The sequence below is a fragment of the Schistocerca serialis genome, chromosome 1 (genome assembly GCF_023864345.2).
Source record: "Schistocerca serialis cubense isolate TAMUIC-IGC-003099 chromosome 1, iqSchSeri2.2, whole genome shotgun sequence".
In the NCBI taxonomy this organism is placed as follows: Eukaryota; Metazoa; Arthropoda; class Insecta; order Orthoptera; family Acrididae; genus Schistocerca; species Schistocerca serialis.
Genome location: NC_064638.1, coordinates 636181324 through 636199963, shown reverse-complemented (window position 1 = coordinate 636199963; position 18640 = coordinate 636181324). Strand labels below are relative to the sequence as shown.

Below are 18640 nucleotides of genomic sequence, written 5' to 3'. Positions count from 1 at the left end.
CTTCGCATCTAGAGACGCCTAGATTGATCATACTTGCGTTTCAGACTGATAGAAAGGGAATATAATATATGATTCCAATGTGCTAGACAGCTGCAAGTTGATTAATGCAAGAGTCTACCCGAATTTAGAATTCTATCCATAAGACAATTTACACTTGCAGTGGGATGAAAATGTATACAGTTCAGCATATGACATGTACGCGAGATTTCGTGCTTCTTACTAAGAAAGTGTTGAAGAAGAAGGAGGACGGTGTCCACTCATCCACGGAAATTCAAGGAGCTATGACCGATCTTCGTTGTAGACTGCTCGAAACAGAATGAAATAATTAAGTCTTGTCCCAAAAATGCATGAACTGAATTTGAATCTTCAGCAGTGGTTTTGTAATTGTATTATACTTATGGTTGCTCTGACTTATTTGCGATCTTATGTACAGCAGTCAAATGCAGTATTTCACGTTACATTTCCCAATCATTAACTGAATAATTTATGGGGTTTGTCGTGGATCTTAGGAAAATAAGATTCATTAAGTCAGATCTTCTCTCAAACCGCCTGTTACCAACATGCATCGTGTTATCAGTTAGATTTATTGGCTGCGTACCCAGCATGTAAGGTCTTCCCCTGATGACACCGAATGTCCTATCTATCTGCCCAGGGGCGTGACGGATAATGAATTCCTCGGAGGTAACGCCATCGTTATCGTGTGGTTTAGTTTTTGCTGAGAGTACCCGAGAGATTCAGTACCCAGCTTAAAGGTCTCAGCGTTTGCTATCGATCCATATGCCCTAACCTTAGCAACCGTAGTTTCTCTCGAAAGGCTTTCCGCGCCTGAATGACTTTCTGCTTCATTGACATCTCGGTGAAAACTAATCAGACGTCTCTGCAGCGTGAGGCTTTATATATCCGCTCTTCTTCCTCTTATTATGTGCCTGGTCCCCCTTCCCAACAATAAGAGCCTATGCACCTATTTTACTCTGAATAGCGTCGACCTTTTCAGTTAAGTCAGTTACTTTCTTATCGACTTCATTAACTAACTCATTTAATGTGTTGATCTTTCTCAGATGAATCTCGTTATACGTCTCTAGCTCCCTGCACATACCTTGAATTTTCGCATCCTTGTACAAGCGAATGTTCTGTCTATGTACGCCCATTCTCTCGGGTTGAGAGCTAGACATTCACGCGTATTTGCTCATGGTGCAGTCTACACTGATGTACTCCCCTCTCTTACTGGGCTGTATACACAGAAACTGTTGGAAGTTTCTCCTGTATCCACCATCTTTCAGTTTTCTTGCTTTATGAATAACGAGAAACTCATACTGTGAATGATTCCAGCAGTCGGCATATCTTTACAAAATCATTGAACGACATGTCAGCTCCTACATGTGCTTAATAACTGTATTTTAAATTCAGATTGTCTTGTTTGACGGCTATAATGAGGTTTCCGTTATTCCTAACCAACTGTTTCGGGATTCTGGAGTATGTTTGACATAGATAAAATACATCAGCACCCATATGACGACCGAAACAGAAATATTTTCAAATTTGGTCTTGGTTTTCCACGGTGTTTGGCTTTACTCTTTCATATCGGGGGATAGCACCACTTTCACTGGATGTCGTTTATGTAACGGCTTTTACATCGTGCAGCATCTCCTGTCGTAGCTCATACTTGTGTTGAAACAGTGTTTTTGAAAATACACAGACATGTTCAAATCAGACTCCATATACAGTAGAGCGTCGATTATCCAAAGTAATTGGGGGACATGGGTGTTTGGAAAACTGGTTTGTTCGGATAATCTAACTGTACATGTTTATTTGCCAAAAAGAAGTAATGCACAGTAAATTTATTCATTCTCTTTTAGTATTACAAAGTAACATACAAAGGCAACTTCAGTAGGAATATATAGTAATAATCTCGTTCTTGTCCTTCGTAGAAAGGACAACACGTTTACGTTTAAGCATTTTATATCGTCAAGTTCACTTCTTCACGCAGCAGCACACAAGTGGTCGTAACAGAGAACAAAAGGTGGCTGTTTGCACCGTGAGAAGCTCTTCTTGGAGGCGCGCAATCCTTCAAACTGCGTGGAGCGGCAAGCCTGAACTCTAAGCTGGCGCAGCTGTTGCTGTGAACAGCTTTGATACTGCCGCTACTTCTACTGCCAGTGCCAAGCCGACAGAAGTGTGCTGATTGTTGAAAAACAGCGACTGGCGGCTTGGCCTGTCAGCAGCGCTTTGTGAAGGCCCCATTAGAAGCAATGTTCCGCCAGCGGTGGCCCAGTGCGGCGACTACTGTGAGAAACTTGGTTTGGGAGTGAAGGGGATGATGGACGGTAGGATGGGAGAGTAACAGGTGCGAGCGAGTACACAGTTCGGTTAAGCGGTCGTTCGATTGACCGACGTCCGGATAATCGACGCTCTACTGTATTTGTGTTAGCAGAGTTATGAGGATATTTGCCTTGCCACAATTGGATGGACTTACAATAATTGCTCGTATGTTATCAGGAAGGAGTAATCCATTCTTCTTCTTCTTCAGGTCTTCCTTTTCATCTTGAGAGGACCAGCCACCAACAACAAAATACTAATGCTTCACTCACTTGGCCATGATACCTACTACATCGGGTTTTGGTGTGCCACGAGCTTTTATAGAAAAAATAAACGCTTGTAACAATAATAATAATAATAACATGTGTAGCCACTGCAGCACAATCATCTTACCGAGTAAGCAACAATGGTTACGTTCTTCTTGTATGCAGTAAATTCAGCATGTATGTCTCTCAAACTGATGGGAGTTCCTTCAGCTTCTTCTTTTCTTGCCTTATTGGTGCAGTTTTCTATATCATCTGCATGCATACTAAACGTATGGCGATAATTCACAATGTCTTTATAAACATTCTGAACGCACAGCAGCTCACAGTCAGTCTTTCCAGCACAAGGGATAGCACCATCCATAGAATGAACAAGTTTGTAATGGTGGAATGTTGTAGATAAATGGATCGACCTCCACATCTCACCATGAATGTCACGCCATTGTACAAAGATGTTATAGAACGCATCAGACCTGCATAGCAAATGTCCAGAGATGGAGAATACTCGGATATGATCTGTTGGTTGATGTAATGTTCTGCATGACACAGTCTATTCCATTCCAACTCCACAAACCACATTTTATCACTTCTCGATCCATTTTCAATTTCTAACACAAGACGCCAGTCACTGTCCACTGATGCCTCTATGCCAGTATTTAAGCGCTTTGAACCACTAGCTGTTAAATTGTAAGTTAAAGTGAAAAGCAGTAGAGCAGTGGGAGGAACCGACAGCTTCTCATCCGCCACATGAACACTCTGTTCTTGCAGTAACATTGGAATGTTCTGGGATGGTGCATACATCGGAGACCAGTACTGACCCACACCATGTGGTGTAGGGTCCCCAGCACAGTTGTTCTGAGAGTTGGGGACTTCATGGGCCCTAAATCAAAGAGTGGAATGGATAATAGCAGCATATTGTCCTGCTCCATCATGCCGGTTAGGTGCACAACAGGATCCCATGGTGCTGCTACAGCTTCTGATCCTGATAGGCCAGAGTTCGCTGCATGTCCTGACGAGGCGATGATGGCTGCTGCTGGCCCAGACACTCCAGTGGTCGGTGAACAAAGAACAAGAAGAAGGAGAAGAAGAAGAAACAGAGCTGAACAAAGAAAGGGAACTGCTACATGCAGTAATAGTAGCAAAGACATTTAATGAGTACTTACTTTCACGCTTTATCTGCGATGGAGAGGCAGATGAGAATCACAACTGCGATGATGCTTCATGGTTCTTCTTCTTCCAGAGACTGACTGCAACTGGGAGCTATGAGCTATTGCACTCGCCTTATATCCCCTACATCACGATCACGTAATCTAAATTACAGGTATAGAAAGCTGGCTGAAGCCAGAGATAAATTCTGCCGAAATTTTTACAAAGGTACAGACGGTGTTTAGAAAGGATAGATTGCATGCAACCGGTGGTGGAGTGTTCGTGGCTGTTAGTAGTAGTTTATCCTGTAGTGAAGTAGAAGTGGATAGTTCCTGTGAATTATTATGGGTGGAGGTTACACTCAACAACCGAGCTAGGTTAATAATTGGCTCCTTTTACCGACCTCCCGACTCAGCAGCATTAGTGGCAGAACAACTGAGAGAAAATTTGGAATACATTTCACATGAATTTTCTCAGCATGTTATAGTCTTAGGTGGAGATTTCAATTTATCAGATATAGACTGGGACACTCAGATGTTTAGGACGGGTGGTAGAGACAGAGAATCGAGTGACATTATACTGAGTGCACTATCCGAAAATTACCTCGAGCAATTAAAAAGAGAACCGACTCGTGGAGATAACACCTTGGACCTACTGATAACAAACAGACCCGAACTTTTCGACTCTGTATGTGCAGAACAGGGAATCAGTGATCATAAGGCCGTTGCAGCATCCCTGAATATGGAAGTTAATAGGAATATAAAAAAAGGGAGGAAGGTTTATCTGTTTAGCAAGAGTAATAGAAGGCAGATTTCAGACCACCTAACAGATCAAAACGAAAATTTCTGTTCCGACACTGACAATGTTGAGTGTTTATGGAAAAAGTTTAAGGCAATCGTAAAATGCGTTTTAGACAGGTACGTGCCGAGTAAAACTGTGAGGGACGGGAAAAACCCACCGTGGTACAACAACAAAGTTAGGAAACTACTGCGAAAGCAAAGAGAGCTTCACTCCAAGTTTAAACGCAGCCAAAACCTCTCAGACAAACAGAAGGTAAACGATGTCAAAGTTAGCTTAATGAGGGCTATGCGTGAAGCGTTCAGTGAATTCGAAAGTAAAATTCTATGTACCGACTTGACAGAAAATCCTAGGAAGTTCTGGTCTTGCGTTAAATCAGTAAGTGGCTCGAAACAGCATATCCAGACACTCCGGGATGATGAAGGCATTGAAACAGAGGATGACACGCGTAAAGCTGAAATACTAAACACCTTTTTCCAAAGCTGTTTCACAGAGGAAGACCGCACTGCAGTTCCTTCTCTAAATCCTCGCACAAACGAAAAAATGGCTGACAACGAAATAAGTGTCCAAGGAATAGAAAAGCAACTGGAATCACTCAACAGAGGAAAGTCCACTGGACCTGACGGGATACCAATTCGATTCTACACAGAGTACGCGAAAGAACTTGCCCCCTTCTAACAGCCGTGTACCGCAAGTCTCTAGAGGAACGGAAGGTTACAAATGATTGGAAAAGAGCACAGGTAGTCCCAGTCTTCAAGAAGGGTCGTCGAGCAGATGCACAAAACTATAGACCTATATCTCTGACGTCGATCTATTGTAGAATTTTAGAACATGTTTTTTGCTCGAGTATCATGTCGTTTTTGGAAACCCAGAATCTACTGTGTAGGAATCAACATGGATTCCGGAAACAGCGATCGTGTGAGACCCAACTCGCTTTATTTGTTCATGAGACCCAGAAAATATTAGATACAGGCTCCCAGGTAGATGCTATTTTTCTTGACTTCCGGAAGGCGTTCGATACAGTTCCGCACTGTCGCCTGACAAACAAAGTAAGAGCCTACGGAATATCAGACCAGCTGTGTGGCTGGATTGAAGAGTTTTTAGCAAACAGAACACAGCATGTTATTATCAATGGAGAGACGTCTACAGACGTTAAAGTAACCTCTGGCGTGCCACAGGGGAGTGTTATGGGACCATTGCTTTTCACAATATATATAAATGACCTAGTAGATAGTTTCGGAAGTTCCATGCGGCTTTTCGCGGATGATGCTGTAGTATACAGAGAAGTTGCAGCATTAGAAAATTGTAGCGAAATGCAGGAAGATCTGCAGCGGATAGGCACTTGGTGCAGGGAGTGGCAACTGACCCTTAACGTAGACAAATGTAATGTATTGCGAATATATAGAAAGAAGGATCCTTTATTGTATGATTATATGATAGCGGAACAAACACTGGTAGCAGTTACTTCTGTAAAATATCTGGGAGTATGCGTGCGAAACGATTTGCAGTGGAATGATCATATAAAATTAATTGTTGGTAAGGCGGGTACCAGGTTGAGATTCATTGGGAGAGTCCTTAGAAAATGTAGTCCATCAACAAAGGAGGTGGCTTACAAAACACTCGTTCTACCTATACTTGAGTATTGCTCATCAGTATGGGATCCATACCAGATCGGGTTGACGGAGGAGATAGAGAAGATCCAGAGAAGAGTGGCGCGTTTCGTCACAGGGTTATTTGGTAACCGTGATAGCGTTACGGAGATGTTTAACAAACTCAAGTGGCAGACTCTACAAGAGAGGCGCTCTGCATCGCGGTGTAGCTTGCTCGCCAGGTTTCGAGAGGGTGCGTTTCTGGATGAGGTATCGAATATATTGCTTCCTCCTACTTATACCTCCCAAGGAGATCACGAATATAAAATTAGAGAGATTAGAGCGCGCACGGAGGCTTTCAGACAGTCGTTCTTCCCGCGAACCATACGCGACTGGAACGGGAAAGGTAGGTAATGACAGTGGCACGTGAAGTGCCCTCCGCCACACACCGTTGGGTGGCTTGCGGAGTATAAGTGTAGATGAAGATGTAGGTGAATTGTTTATTGACTTCAACAGTATTTCTGGAACGGTTCTCAATCAGCCATTTGCCTTGAAAGGAGTTCTCAGATGTGTTGGTATTCCACAGGGCTTTACCAGATAAATGCTCCTTTGTTTGCAGTTCGGTCCGACCAAGACCGATGATGTGTGTAGGCCCAGCAGTGGGATTCTGCTGGAGGAGAAAGAGAGAGAACGTGATTTGACCGGAATTTCTCAGATGCTTTTTTTTCTGTGATTATCATGATGTCTGATCCGTCAATCGCAGGTCCTGAGCAGCCTCCTCCTGGACACTGGCGCGTGGCACAGCCATTGACGGATGTGTCGCTTTGTGGAGGCCCCTGGTGCAGTCTGACTGGGCAGTCTGCATGGGTACCATGAGCTGGCATTCTGTGTGGGAGAGTGGACAGCCGGTGATGCGAGCTTCGCAATATAAAGGCTTTTAACAGTGTAATTACGTGTGATGGGTCTTTCATGGCATGCTCCTTGTGTGATAGGGATAAAAAAGCGATAGATTTAATTACTTCTTTTCGACGTATTGTACATGATCTGCATCTTCCCAAAGAGCAGATAATAATAGCCAAGAGAGATCCAACCCCTGAAAATTGAATTTTTTTTAAATAAACATAATAGCTTCTGCTATGTAATTGAATTGTCATTAGATCGTTTGTCTCCTGATCTCCAGGTAGAGCAGGGGGAAAGGGGAGAGGAGGGTGAAGGGATTTACCAGAGGGGAAGGGGTTAATTAATTGATGAGTTTAATTAAGTAGTCAATCAAGTTGACAGACTGAGATGGTGTTATTTAAGTAACTCAGGACTGACAGTGTATCTGTGTCAGGGAGGGCAGGGGCTTTGGAGTTTCCTGAGGTGTTCGGGGAGGGGGGAGGAGAGGGAGGGGTGAGGCAATGATAGGTTAACGACCTGTCAAACAAAAGAAAGAATTATCCTCAGGGGGTCATAATCCTCTTAAGAGAATAACAGGTTAAGGACCTGTCAATCAAAGGAGAATAAGATTTTCCCCTGAACGTATACTTGCCCTTTAAGTAGGCAACCCACACTAACAAATTGTCGGGAGGACGACGGTTCAATCCCGCGTCCGGCCATCCTGATTTAGGTTTTCTGTGATTTCCCTAAATCGCTCCAGGCAAATGCTGGGATGGTTCCTTTCAAAGGGCACGGCCGACTTCCTTCCCTGTCCTTCCCTAATCCAATGAGACCGATGACCTCGCTGTCTGGTCTCCTTCCCATATAACAACAACAACAAATTGTCCTCGCACATCTGTTGCCCCATTACTTGTGTCATATAACATATAAAGATAAACCATCGATCGAAGAGTGTTACACGCAGACATACAATAAATAAATAATCCAAATCAGAGTACATTATATTTATTTTGCTATAACAATTATTAATTAATATTATACAGAAATTGAGGCACCTTAAGGAGCTCCGGAAAGGCTCAAAATCATGAAAAGTTCAATTTTTACTGTTTTGCGTTTTCTGAATCTGCAGACTATTACCTTTTAATAGATATATAATTTATTCAATTCCGAAGACTACAACTATTTTTAAATTTTTTTTGAAATGTGTTCTACATGGGCGTGACCCACTGTGGCGCTGTTAAACTGCTGTCAAATGGTGTTATTATTAACGTCCGTGTTCATCAGGTACATTTTAGTGATGTGAGATAAAGTATGTGTTGTGCCTAACCTGTGATGGTTCAATATATATCGCTGGTGTGATTATCGATTGTTTCATGTTTATTTACTCTGTCGTTATCTCGAAAATATTCGTAATTAATTCTGTTTCTTGAGTCTCTGTTTTGTTGAAGTATAATAATGAGTAAAAGTAAAGTTATTAGAAATCCTCTGAAGGCTTTTAAGAAAAGGAGAAATGTTGGAAAGCCAAAGGTATGTGTTATTACTGTAAACAATAGAGACGATAACCAAGTGAGTGAACCTAACCTCTCAAGTACACCTGCCCATAGCAGTCAAAGTGGGAAAGAAAATACTTCACAGAAGAAGCTTGGTTCAATAAGTGAAAACTATGAATGTTTTATGGGCGGATCGGATGTGAATGAAATATTTGATATGTCTCAAAGGAATTTTTTCAAACGGTGTAAGATGTATTCATTGTAGTGAAGTTGGTCTGGAAATCTCCATAATAAAGCACATAGGATTTGCTAGTGAAATACAACTGAAATGTGATAAGTGTTCATACATGACCACCTTTTGGAAGAGTGTTGCAGTAACTGCAACTGAAGAAAATGGTAGCAAAATCTACGAACACAACAATGAGCGATGCTTGCTTTAGACAAGGAACGCCTTCGGGCTGCAGACAGGGCTGTAAAGAGTCTAGAAATACAAGTAAGAGTAAACAGGAGGAGGAACAAGAGGAAGCTGGAGGAGGAGTTAGCAGAGGATGAAGATAATCCATCCTATGGACCTGGAATGCACTAAAAAGTTAATCCAATCTTTGTCGCTCGATTCCCAAAACTTTTATTTTCTCATACTAATTACATGTTTTCTAAGGATCTTCCAAACATATTTGTTTCAAACTTTCAGTAAATGTTACACAGTACCTTCTGCATAATTTAACACAGCCTTTTTCCAAAAAAATTGTATATTTTTGAATATATAAATAAAAAATTGCAAAAAATGTTGTGAATTTTCATTACAATTGAAAAAAAATCATCTTTAATAACTCAACTAAAATTTTGTAAAATCCTTGTGTTAAGTTGTAGCCCATATTCCAATAAATAATCTGTAAAAAGTTCAACTTCCTACCTCAAATACTTTGTGAGGAAAGATGTAATTTATAAGCGTTATTTTAACATTGCAAGTATAGGGCGTTCCGGAGCCCCTTAAAAACATAACTGAAATCAATGTACCTTCAACGTATCATTCAATATGTAAGTAGTGAGTCAGTCATATTGCAAGTTTGTATTACAAAAGAAATATAAAAGAAAATATATGTGTCATAAAATGCAGACAGCAAAAAGCGTCAACAAACATACAGTGCCATTTTGTACCTTGGTGTAGTTGAGCAAACATGGAGGAACTACAAATGGAACATCTTGTGTTCCTCTGACAACTACTACTAACCTATCACTGCAAGTACAGAAACCATGCAATGGAATCACTTAGCTACCTAAATATAATCACAATATTTACGTAATCGACATGCAGCTCGACGTTTAGGTACTAGCATAGTGATCGAGGTATGAAAGACATAGGATGACAAGAACGCAGGAATAAATACTGCAATCCTGCAATTTCTATGTAATACAATAAAAATAAAATGTGCTGCACCATACAGCTATAACGGCTATGCAATTAGGACCATGTAGCTTGCTATACATTATTCAGGGTTTATTAACCTATCAACTTGTCACATGATGTTCAGGTATTAGCATAGTGCTCGCGGCCTAGTTGTGAAAAGGGAACTAACAGGGACAAAAGGGATGCATAGCATAGTCCAAAAAACTTGTCATGTCTTAATGTCTGATATTTCTAAACACTCTGTAATTTAATAAACACAAAAACAAACTGCGAGCATAAATGTCAGAACCTAATAGTATGTCGACAAGTGTCTATGTGATATGTGATATTAGTGCACAAAATAATGTTCGACGCCTAAGAGCTATGGTACCTGTCGTCAAACCAAGAGGAAACACTGCGTGTATCCAGCGTGGGCTTTCTCCAGTTCCAATATATGAGCGAAAGCAAATCAATATCGAAGAAACAAGGAGAACTCAACTTTCATGAGATTATAGAATCACATCATCACGACAAGAGAAATTTCGTAAAAACAAATCACAAAAGATTATCAAAAATGGTAAAAACGTTTTCTCATAAGATTCTAATTGGTCATTCAACAAACAATTCGGAGATCTTTTCTTATAACTATAAATTCGTAGATTTCCTAAGGTATCTAATCTTTCCTATTCGGGAACATCATGCAAGACTATCATGGAGCGACAAATATCAGAAATGCTATGCTTTGTGTCTCTGATATGATATCTGAAAGTGATTTTGTTATGAGTACTAGTATGTTTTTTAAATCATGTTAAAAATGACTTTCCCATCCGTCCCACATAAAAACCACTGCATTCACCACAGTTCAGTTTGTAAACTCTCGCCGGCCGGTGTGGCCGTGCGGTTCTAGGCACGTCAGTCTGGAACCGCGTGACCGCTATGGTCGCAGGTTCGAATCCTGCCTCGGGCATGGATGTGTGTGACGTCCTTAGGTTAGTTAGGTTTAAGTAGTTCTAAGTTCTAGGGGACTGATGACCACAGATGTTGAGTCCCATAGTGCTCAGAGCCATTTGAACCATTTTTTGTAAACTCTCGTTCTATTTTATTTGTCATCATTCATCTCAATTTCGTGTCTTAACTTAGACTTAAGAGTATTAGAAATTTTATATAAATGAATTACATTTGACTCCGGAAGTACCGTTCAATTTTGTCCGATAACTTCTTTCTATATATTATGGGAATGTATTTAAATTTATGTTTTAACTTTTCGTCTGGACCTAAAGTACCACTATCGTTATTATCTTCTCTTTTAGTTTTACAGAAGGATCTTCGACTAAGCCCTGAGAGAAGCATCAGCTACAACAATCAAATGGCCGTGTGGGGCGGCGGGTGGAATGAATGTAGTTACATAATGTTTGGTTTGTAATGTAGAAAAATTTCCCAGCCGATGCACCAATTGTGGTGCGGCTGGTGGATTGATTGTTTATATAATGTAGAATTGTAATGTAACTGCAGAAAAGATGCAATTCCCTGCCGTTTTACCATATGTGGGGCGGCGGTTGGAATTAATTGTTATATAAATGTTCCTATTATTTATGCTGTCTTTTGCCGTTCTCAACACTGGCTCTCTAACTACAATATTGGCAACCAGAAAGTGATTAGCAAAACGTGAAGCCTGTAATTAGAATTCCTAGTGTCCACTTCATCTGAGAAATACATTATAGCTACAGCTTATAGCTCTGAGGAATTAGGAGATTGTCTGGGATTCATAATCAAAAACGATCGTGAAAAAAACGTTCGCTATTTTCTGAAAGTCACAGATGAAAAAAAAAGAATCCACACAATCCAACTACTAGAGCAGTTCAGAGTCTAATGCGCTGATGCAACTATAACTGTTCAAATTAAAGGTTTAAGTGAATGCTCGCCATAATTTGATGATAATGTTCATCAAACGCCACGCTAAATAATGGTAGAATGCTTGTCCCGCGACAGCACGTGAAAATACGATATACGCAAACTGAAGATATATCATTAAAGCCATCCCAGAATTAACACTTCACTCGAAAATGATTTCATGGTTACGCGTATCCCGATTAATTTAATACGGCATCCGAGGCTGTTTATAGCAATGATACCGACGCGACGCGACTCCCGACACAGGTGGTGTGCTATTCAGCGTCTGGAGAGAACTGGGGCCTTCCTTCCTCGCGCAGCGTTCTTATATATAACGCCGCGGTGCGGACGGCTAAGGGAACGCCTGATCAAATCGGCTCTCCCAACTAGCCGCTGGGCTAGTAATGCACCACTTCAAGTTATTGAATAAATCATCGCTTCCTTTGCTGATGCCCGATGAAGCTCTCAATTTAAACGTGCATTCAGCACACAGGTAAGTAATCATAATAAAAGTCTGACGTGGCTAAGTCAAATATTTTGGGCGAGAGAATTAATTTAATTATACTACATGCAGTAGACGAGCCCTGAACTTGCCCTTTGGAGATACGCTATCGCTATAGTTTTATAGTTATTCAATTGAAACTTCTCACATCTTTATGATTATAGCGGATCTCCATTCTACTTAAATATAAACATCCTAGCCTTATTTATTAGCCTACTTAATCTATCTTGCATCCTTAATTTTTAAGACAAAAACCAGAAAATCATGAATTTCCACTAAAATTTTAATTTGTGAGATCCAAAGTACTGTTTCTATTAAATTATTATGAAAAAGGAATCTAAATATAAATTTTTTAAGTCTCTAGCTCTTTTCTGTTGCGCCAATGATTTTTACAGAAAACATCCAAATTTCGAAAATGGTTAAAGTTATTGAACTGACATTCAACACATGTTGATTTAGTATTACTCCTGACATGCTAGAAACGTTTCAGGTTATTTACTTGATTTTTAAAGTATTGCACAACATTTATGACGTCAGAGCTAGTTACAGCAGACTGGCTGGCACACAATGGAAAGACTGATGTGAATTTATTACGGCGTGAGTAGGCTGCTTCCCTACAGCCGGCCGGAGTGGCCGAGCCGTTCTAGGCGCTACAGTCTGGAACCGCTCGACCGCTACGGTCGCAGGTTTGAATCCTGCCTCGGGCATGGATGTGTGCGATGTCCTTAGGTTAGTTAGATTTAAGTAGTTCTAAGTTCTAGGGGACTGATGACCTCAGAAGTTAAGTCCCATAGTGCTCAGAGCCATTTGAACCATTTTGAACAATCAAATGTATTTCCTGCACTTAAAACTTGTGGTGTACAGGTAGGTTGTTGGTACGTCTTCTATTAGTAGAGGGAAGGGAGCATGTGACATCTTGATCATCAGACTCTGTGTCCTAGGTTAAAGACCAAACTTCTTTTTCGGCAATAAAGTGATGAGGGCATGTAACACTCTGACAAGACGTCAAGCTCGAGAACAACATCAGTGCGATTTGGAAAGAGTAGGTAATATTGCTACATCATTTCCGTCCTCTACCTCACTCCCCCTTTTTATCAACAACACTGACTGAACACACCAACACACTGCACTTAATCTCGTCTACAATGAATTGCTCCACTTAAGGCACGACCCTCGTATATCGGGAAACATAGGGGACAATGCTAGCAAAGGATAAAAACTACCAAATTAGGTGACAGAACATCATTTCACTTTAACTAGCCTTTTTTTAATTTGATAACAAATGCCTTTAACAAGTCATCTTTTTGTTACAGGTGAAACAACGGAGGTGTCTGTTTCGCTGTTCATCAATCGAATTTCGGCTGTTGATGAGAACAAAGAGGTAAGTGTGCAGTGTTTCATATGTTATATTCAAACAGTCTAAAGATCTCGTTATGGTACTGATCTGCTTAAAGAACCTCATAATTTTAAAATATGTATATTCTGTCTCCAAATGTTCAAAAATAAGATTGAAACATACATGTAATGTGTTCTGCTTCTTAATGTTAATATAATCGAACAGCAAAAGTTTTGACAGCAAATTTCGTACAATGGCTATAGGGTGCCATTATACAGGATGTCCCAGGAAGAATTGACAGTTTTCATGGATATAACTGGAACGTTCAACGCAGAACTTAGAGTAAATATGGTTTCTAAGATGCATACCTTAGAAGCTACGCGCACTTCATCTTCGAAACTGTGAAACAAATCTCTTCTCCTGTAAGCTCTTTCCTTTTCATGTTTTCGGAGGAGATAGTATGGACCAAAAGAAGAAGAAATGGTCTGTAAACATGAGCTCTGGAATGCACAGAGTTATGATAACTTGCTCAGTAGAACAGATGTGTTTCACAGTAGCGAAGATGAACAAGGGCTCACAGCTCTTCAGTAAGCACTTTGGAAGCCATGTTTATGAGACTTTTTTGCTTCGAATGATTGTTCCTGAATACTGACCATTCCTCCAAGGGCATCACGTATCTCGTCCGAGTGTACCTCCATGACAAGGTAGTAGCGTGATAAGCCGCTAGTCCTCGACGGATATTGGGTACAACTTTGGAAGAAGTCGTCGCCTTCTTTGTTGTTTACACGTAGATGATTTGAACGCCAGAGCAGCCTAAAATGGCTCAATTTATTTTTGGTGTCCACAGCATTGTAATAAATACAATGGGAAGCATTACAGACCAAATTACTATATTATTTACTTTCTGAATGGGTGCATAGTGTATGTGTAATATCTAGAGCTTTTGGTGTTTCTTAAACTGTTTGAAGTGACTCATATCTTCTCCAGCTGCCTTTTATATTGTACGAGGTGTGATTGGAAAGTTTTAAGAATAGGCTCGTAATTGTACAATGGTGGCACTTACATGCTACTGTGATGCATCTCCTTCAAAATAGTCCCTTTCTGACTGAACACACCGACTCCGAAGGTATTTCCACTTTTGGACAGATTCCTGGAATTCTTTTCCTGAAGTGTGTTAAGGAAGCTTTCTGTATTTGCCTGGATGTCTTCAACCGAGTAAAATCGCTTCCCTTTCAGTGAAAATTTCAGTTTAGGAAACAGGCGCAAATCATGGGAATATGGCGGTTGTGGAAGCACAGGAATTCTGAATTTGGTCAAAAATTCAACGATGCATAAGGCACGATGAACCGGAGCACTGTCATGGAGTAGCACCCAACTCCTGTCTTTCCACAATGCAGGCCTTTTCTTCCACACCTTTTCGCGCAGACGCTCAAGGACACATTTGTAGTATTCATGGTTAATTGTCTGTCCTCCAGGAGTAAATTCATGATGCACAATTCCGGTAGAATCGAAAAAATCTACCAACATTGTCTTCACCTTCGGCCGACTTTGCCGTGCTTTTTTCGATCGTGGTGAACCTGGAGTCTTCCACTGCGAAGAGTGTACTTTGGTTTCAGGATCTTATCAATATGCCCACGATTCGTCACCTATTTAACAAATTTGAGTCATTTTTAGTCCGATTAATCAGTTCTTGGCACACTTCAAGTAGGTATTGTCTCGGGTCACGATAACAATTTTGGAATGAATTTTGCGGACACTCGACGCATGTTCAGATATTCAGTTAAAATTGACTGAACTGTATAGAAACTTAAATTAAGTTCATCAGAAATCTCCCTAATTGTAAGTCTACGATCAGAGCGCACAAAGTCGCGAACTTTCACAACATTTTCATTCGTTTATGAGATGGAAGGACGGCCGGACCGTGGTTCATCTTCAAATGAATCACGTCAATTTTTAAATCTGTTTGATTAGACAAAAACATGAATGGCTTATAAAATTATCTCCAAAATCTGTTTTTAATAGTTCGTAAGTCTCAGAAGCTGATTTTCCCGTTTTAAAACAAAATTTCACACAAATTCGTTGCTCCGTATTTACGTCTATTTTCACGCGGACAGAATTCAGCAACAAGCTCTAACAGACCTGCGCCCAACCAGCTGCCACAATGAAATGGTCAGAGGGCGTTCAAGGACAAGGCAATGACTCACTACAAACCCTCCATGTCTCTGCCCACCAAACAAGTAAGCAGTAGCGGATCCATTCTTAAAACTTACCAGTCACACCTTGTAGATATTTCTGTAATTTATTATTCTTCTTGCATAAAGACGTGTTCTGCTCAGATTCTACAGCAAGACATCTCATAAACACTTTGGTAACGCTTACAGAATTCCTCGGCTTTCAGTTAACAGGTTTAAAATATTTAACAATAGAAAGACTTTATCGCAATAAACGTAATCAAATAAAATTACAAGGCATTTGGAGAATATTGCCATGATAGAGTCAACTGCCATAGGTGATAACGTTTTGATAGCAAGGATCAGCACTGACTATCGCAGATTGTAACAGCCAATAGGCGGGTCACATAGTTCAGCAGATACTTAACCTACCAAGCGCTGAGCAACATCACACAGTCCGGAACCATCTCGTCGCTATTGGGTACAGAAGCATCTGCCCCACGCGTGTAAGAGAATCTCACCATACGTCACAGGACACAAAGATTATCAGGGGCGAAGGACACTTTTGTGTAATGTTGAAGAATTGGAAAAGCACCTGAGCTGACAAGTGAAAACGATGATCATACTGTACATCTAAAACTAGACGTATATGAGACGCATTCCGCTTGTCAGCTGAGCACTGTTCGGGCAGGTGACAGAGATGTTATCATGTGTGAGATGTTTACATAGGATAAAGTAAAACCCCGATGTGTCTGTCATCGTACCCCACGGGAGAATGATAAAGGAATCTACTTTCAGCGTACTCTAGTTCACGCAGACAACCTGTAACTTCTATAAAACAATAAACTACATCGTCCCTTTCGAACCGCGTCAGCGAAGTTTGAGTACAAACTCGACAGACATTCAGGACTTGTGTGACCTCGAGTGAACCTGAGATCCATCCTAATGAGAACATATGGCACACTACTCAGAGCTGATCGCGTACCTCGTTCATATCTGAGAGCAGTGTCCATGGGTTGAACGCTAATGGATAAAGATCATGCTCCTGGGTTTTCGAGTTCCTGTGGAGTTCATGTGACAATGCGCTGCCGCAGTTATCGCGATGGTAAGGGATGCTGCACTCTTCTAGTTGGGTGTCTCTGATTTTGTTGCTCACGGGTGTAAAAGTAATAATTTATAACTGCCTGAGCTTACCAAAACATCCATGTCACAGTTCAAAAGATAAATCACTATTCAAAAAACAAATGTCTTAACGTTCGTTAAATACGTATGATATAGACACCAACATGCAACTCACAAGTATTTTCAGCGTGACTGTCTCACTGACCTGATAGGTGGCCGAAAAATCTGCGCTGAATTTCAAATATCCAGATACCTTGGTGTACGGTAAGGTATCTTCTCTCTGGCAGCGGCAGGAGATGAGTGTCACATTAAATAATAGATCGAAAACTAGAATCAAACGAGTTTCGAAATTCAAACGTCACGATCCATCAAGGGTTTACGGAGGTATGGGCCTTACGAAAATGCATTATCTGTTACAGTAAGTTCCTGTACTACTAACTCTTTTCTAGAACGTTCTGATCAACTATTCATCTATTTTTCTACAACGTATGTTTGATTATTCAGCACTCATTCTTTAGTAACTATATCACATTTTTCCTGAATTAAGAACAAAACATTTTAATTCAAATTAAACCATGTCGAGAACTCAGGAAAGATAAATTTGGAATAATTGTATCAGGTACTTCGTTTTTCGCAAATTTCGAATCGGCATACATTTTCTAAGTGTGTTAGCATTTGATAATTAGGGTAACAATGATTCTCGTCGAAGATTGTAATGTTAAAGGATATGGGCTAATTGTACACAGGAATAAGAAAAAATATTTCGTTTCTGATGTTCCTCTTTACCGGTAAATTACCTATTATTTATTCACAGAAGTATGCAATACCACGCGATGATCCCTAATCAGACAGTAGAGCTTCTATAAACGTATCCAGCGTTAAATAAGGAAAATGTTTTTTAAAAAAACATTAAAAATCTGGCAATTTGATCAAGTGCGTTATAACCAAAATTGATCCGGCTTTCGAGATCTCTTTTTGACGAAATGACTGTTGGCTTCTGTCTCGGATTCCTCGGCCGATGTTTGTTTGATGATTTTTCTGACGTTTCGCCAGCACGGGTGGCTGACATTGTCAAAGCTTCACCCTCCGTTGCTGGTGGTGGACTAGCGTCGAGCTGGCGGCCGCAGATTATATGTATCTGGCGCGCCAACGTTCAAGGGCTTTTCCGTGTCCATTTCCGGTGCAGTTCTCCTCTTGCTACATGCAACGAGCGTTCGGTGTAGCACGGGAATCCAGGACCCGTTTACCATGAGGCTTTCTTGGTTCAAATGGCTCTAGGCACTTTGGGACTTAACATCTGAGGCCATCAGTCCCCTAGACTTAGAACTACTTAAATATAACTAACGTAAGGACATCACACATCCATGCCCGAGGCAGGATTCGAACCTGCGACCATAGCAGGCGCGTGGTTCCAGACTGAAACGCATAGAAGCCCTCGACCACAGCGGCCGGTGAGGCTTTCTTCTTTCTTGTTGAAGCTATTCTCATGTTTATGTATTTATACATCTTTCCTGAAAAAGAGGTTGTGATAGCTCTTCTCTACAGCTAGAACTTCCGTGTCGGTGAATTTTAGCATCTGGTCGACACCACACAGCGCGTGCTCTGACAGGGCCCATTTCTCCACCTGCCCCAATTTGCAATGAGGCTTATATTCTGTGATCCTACTTTGACTGATCAACAGTCATTCCAACATAAACTTTTCCGCATGTGCATGGTATGCCGTATGTCGTATATTACTGACATTGGAAGTG

General features: G+C 40.8%; 1 protein-coding gene across 1 annotated transcript in view; it reads left to right on the top strand.

Annotated features, from left to right (window-relative positions):
* The window catches only part of LOC126419837 (glycine receptor subunit alpha-4-like), a 158312-nt gene that overhangs the window by 78700 nt on the left and 60972 nt on the right, over positions 1-18640 (top strand). Inside the window, exon 2 of the mRNA XM_050087115.1 lies at positions 13574-13641. Within this exon, the coding sequence (XP_049943072.1) occupies positions 13574-13641 (68 nt within the window). The remainder of the gene's footprint in view (positions 1-13573; positions 13642-18640) is intronic.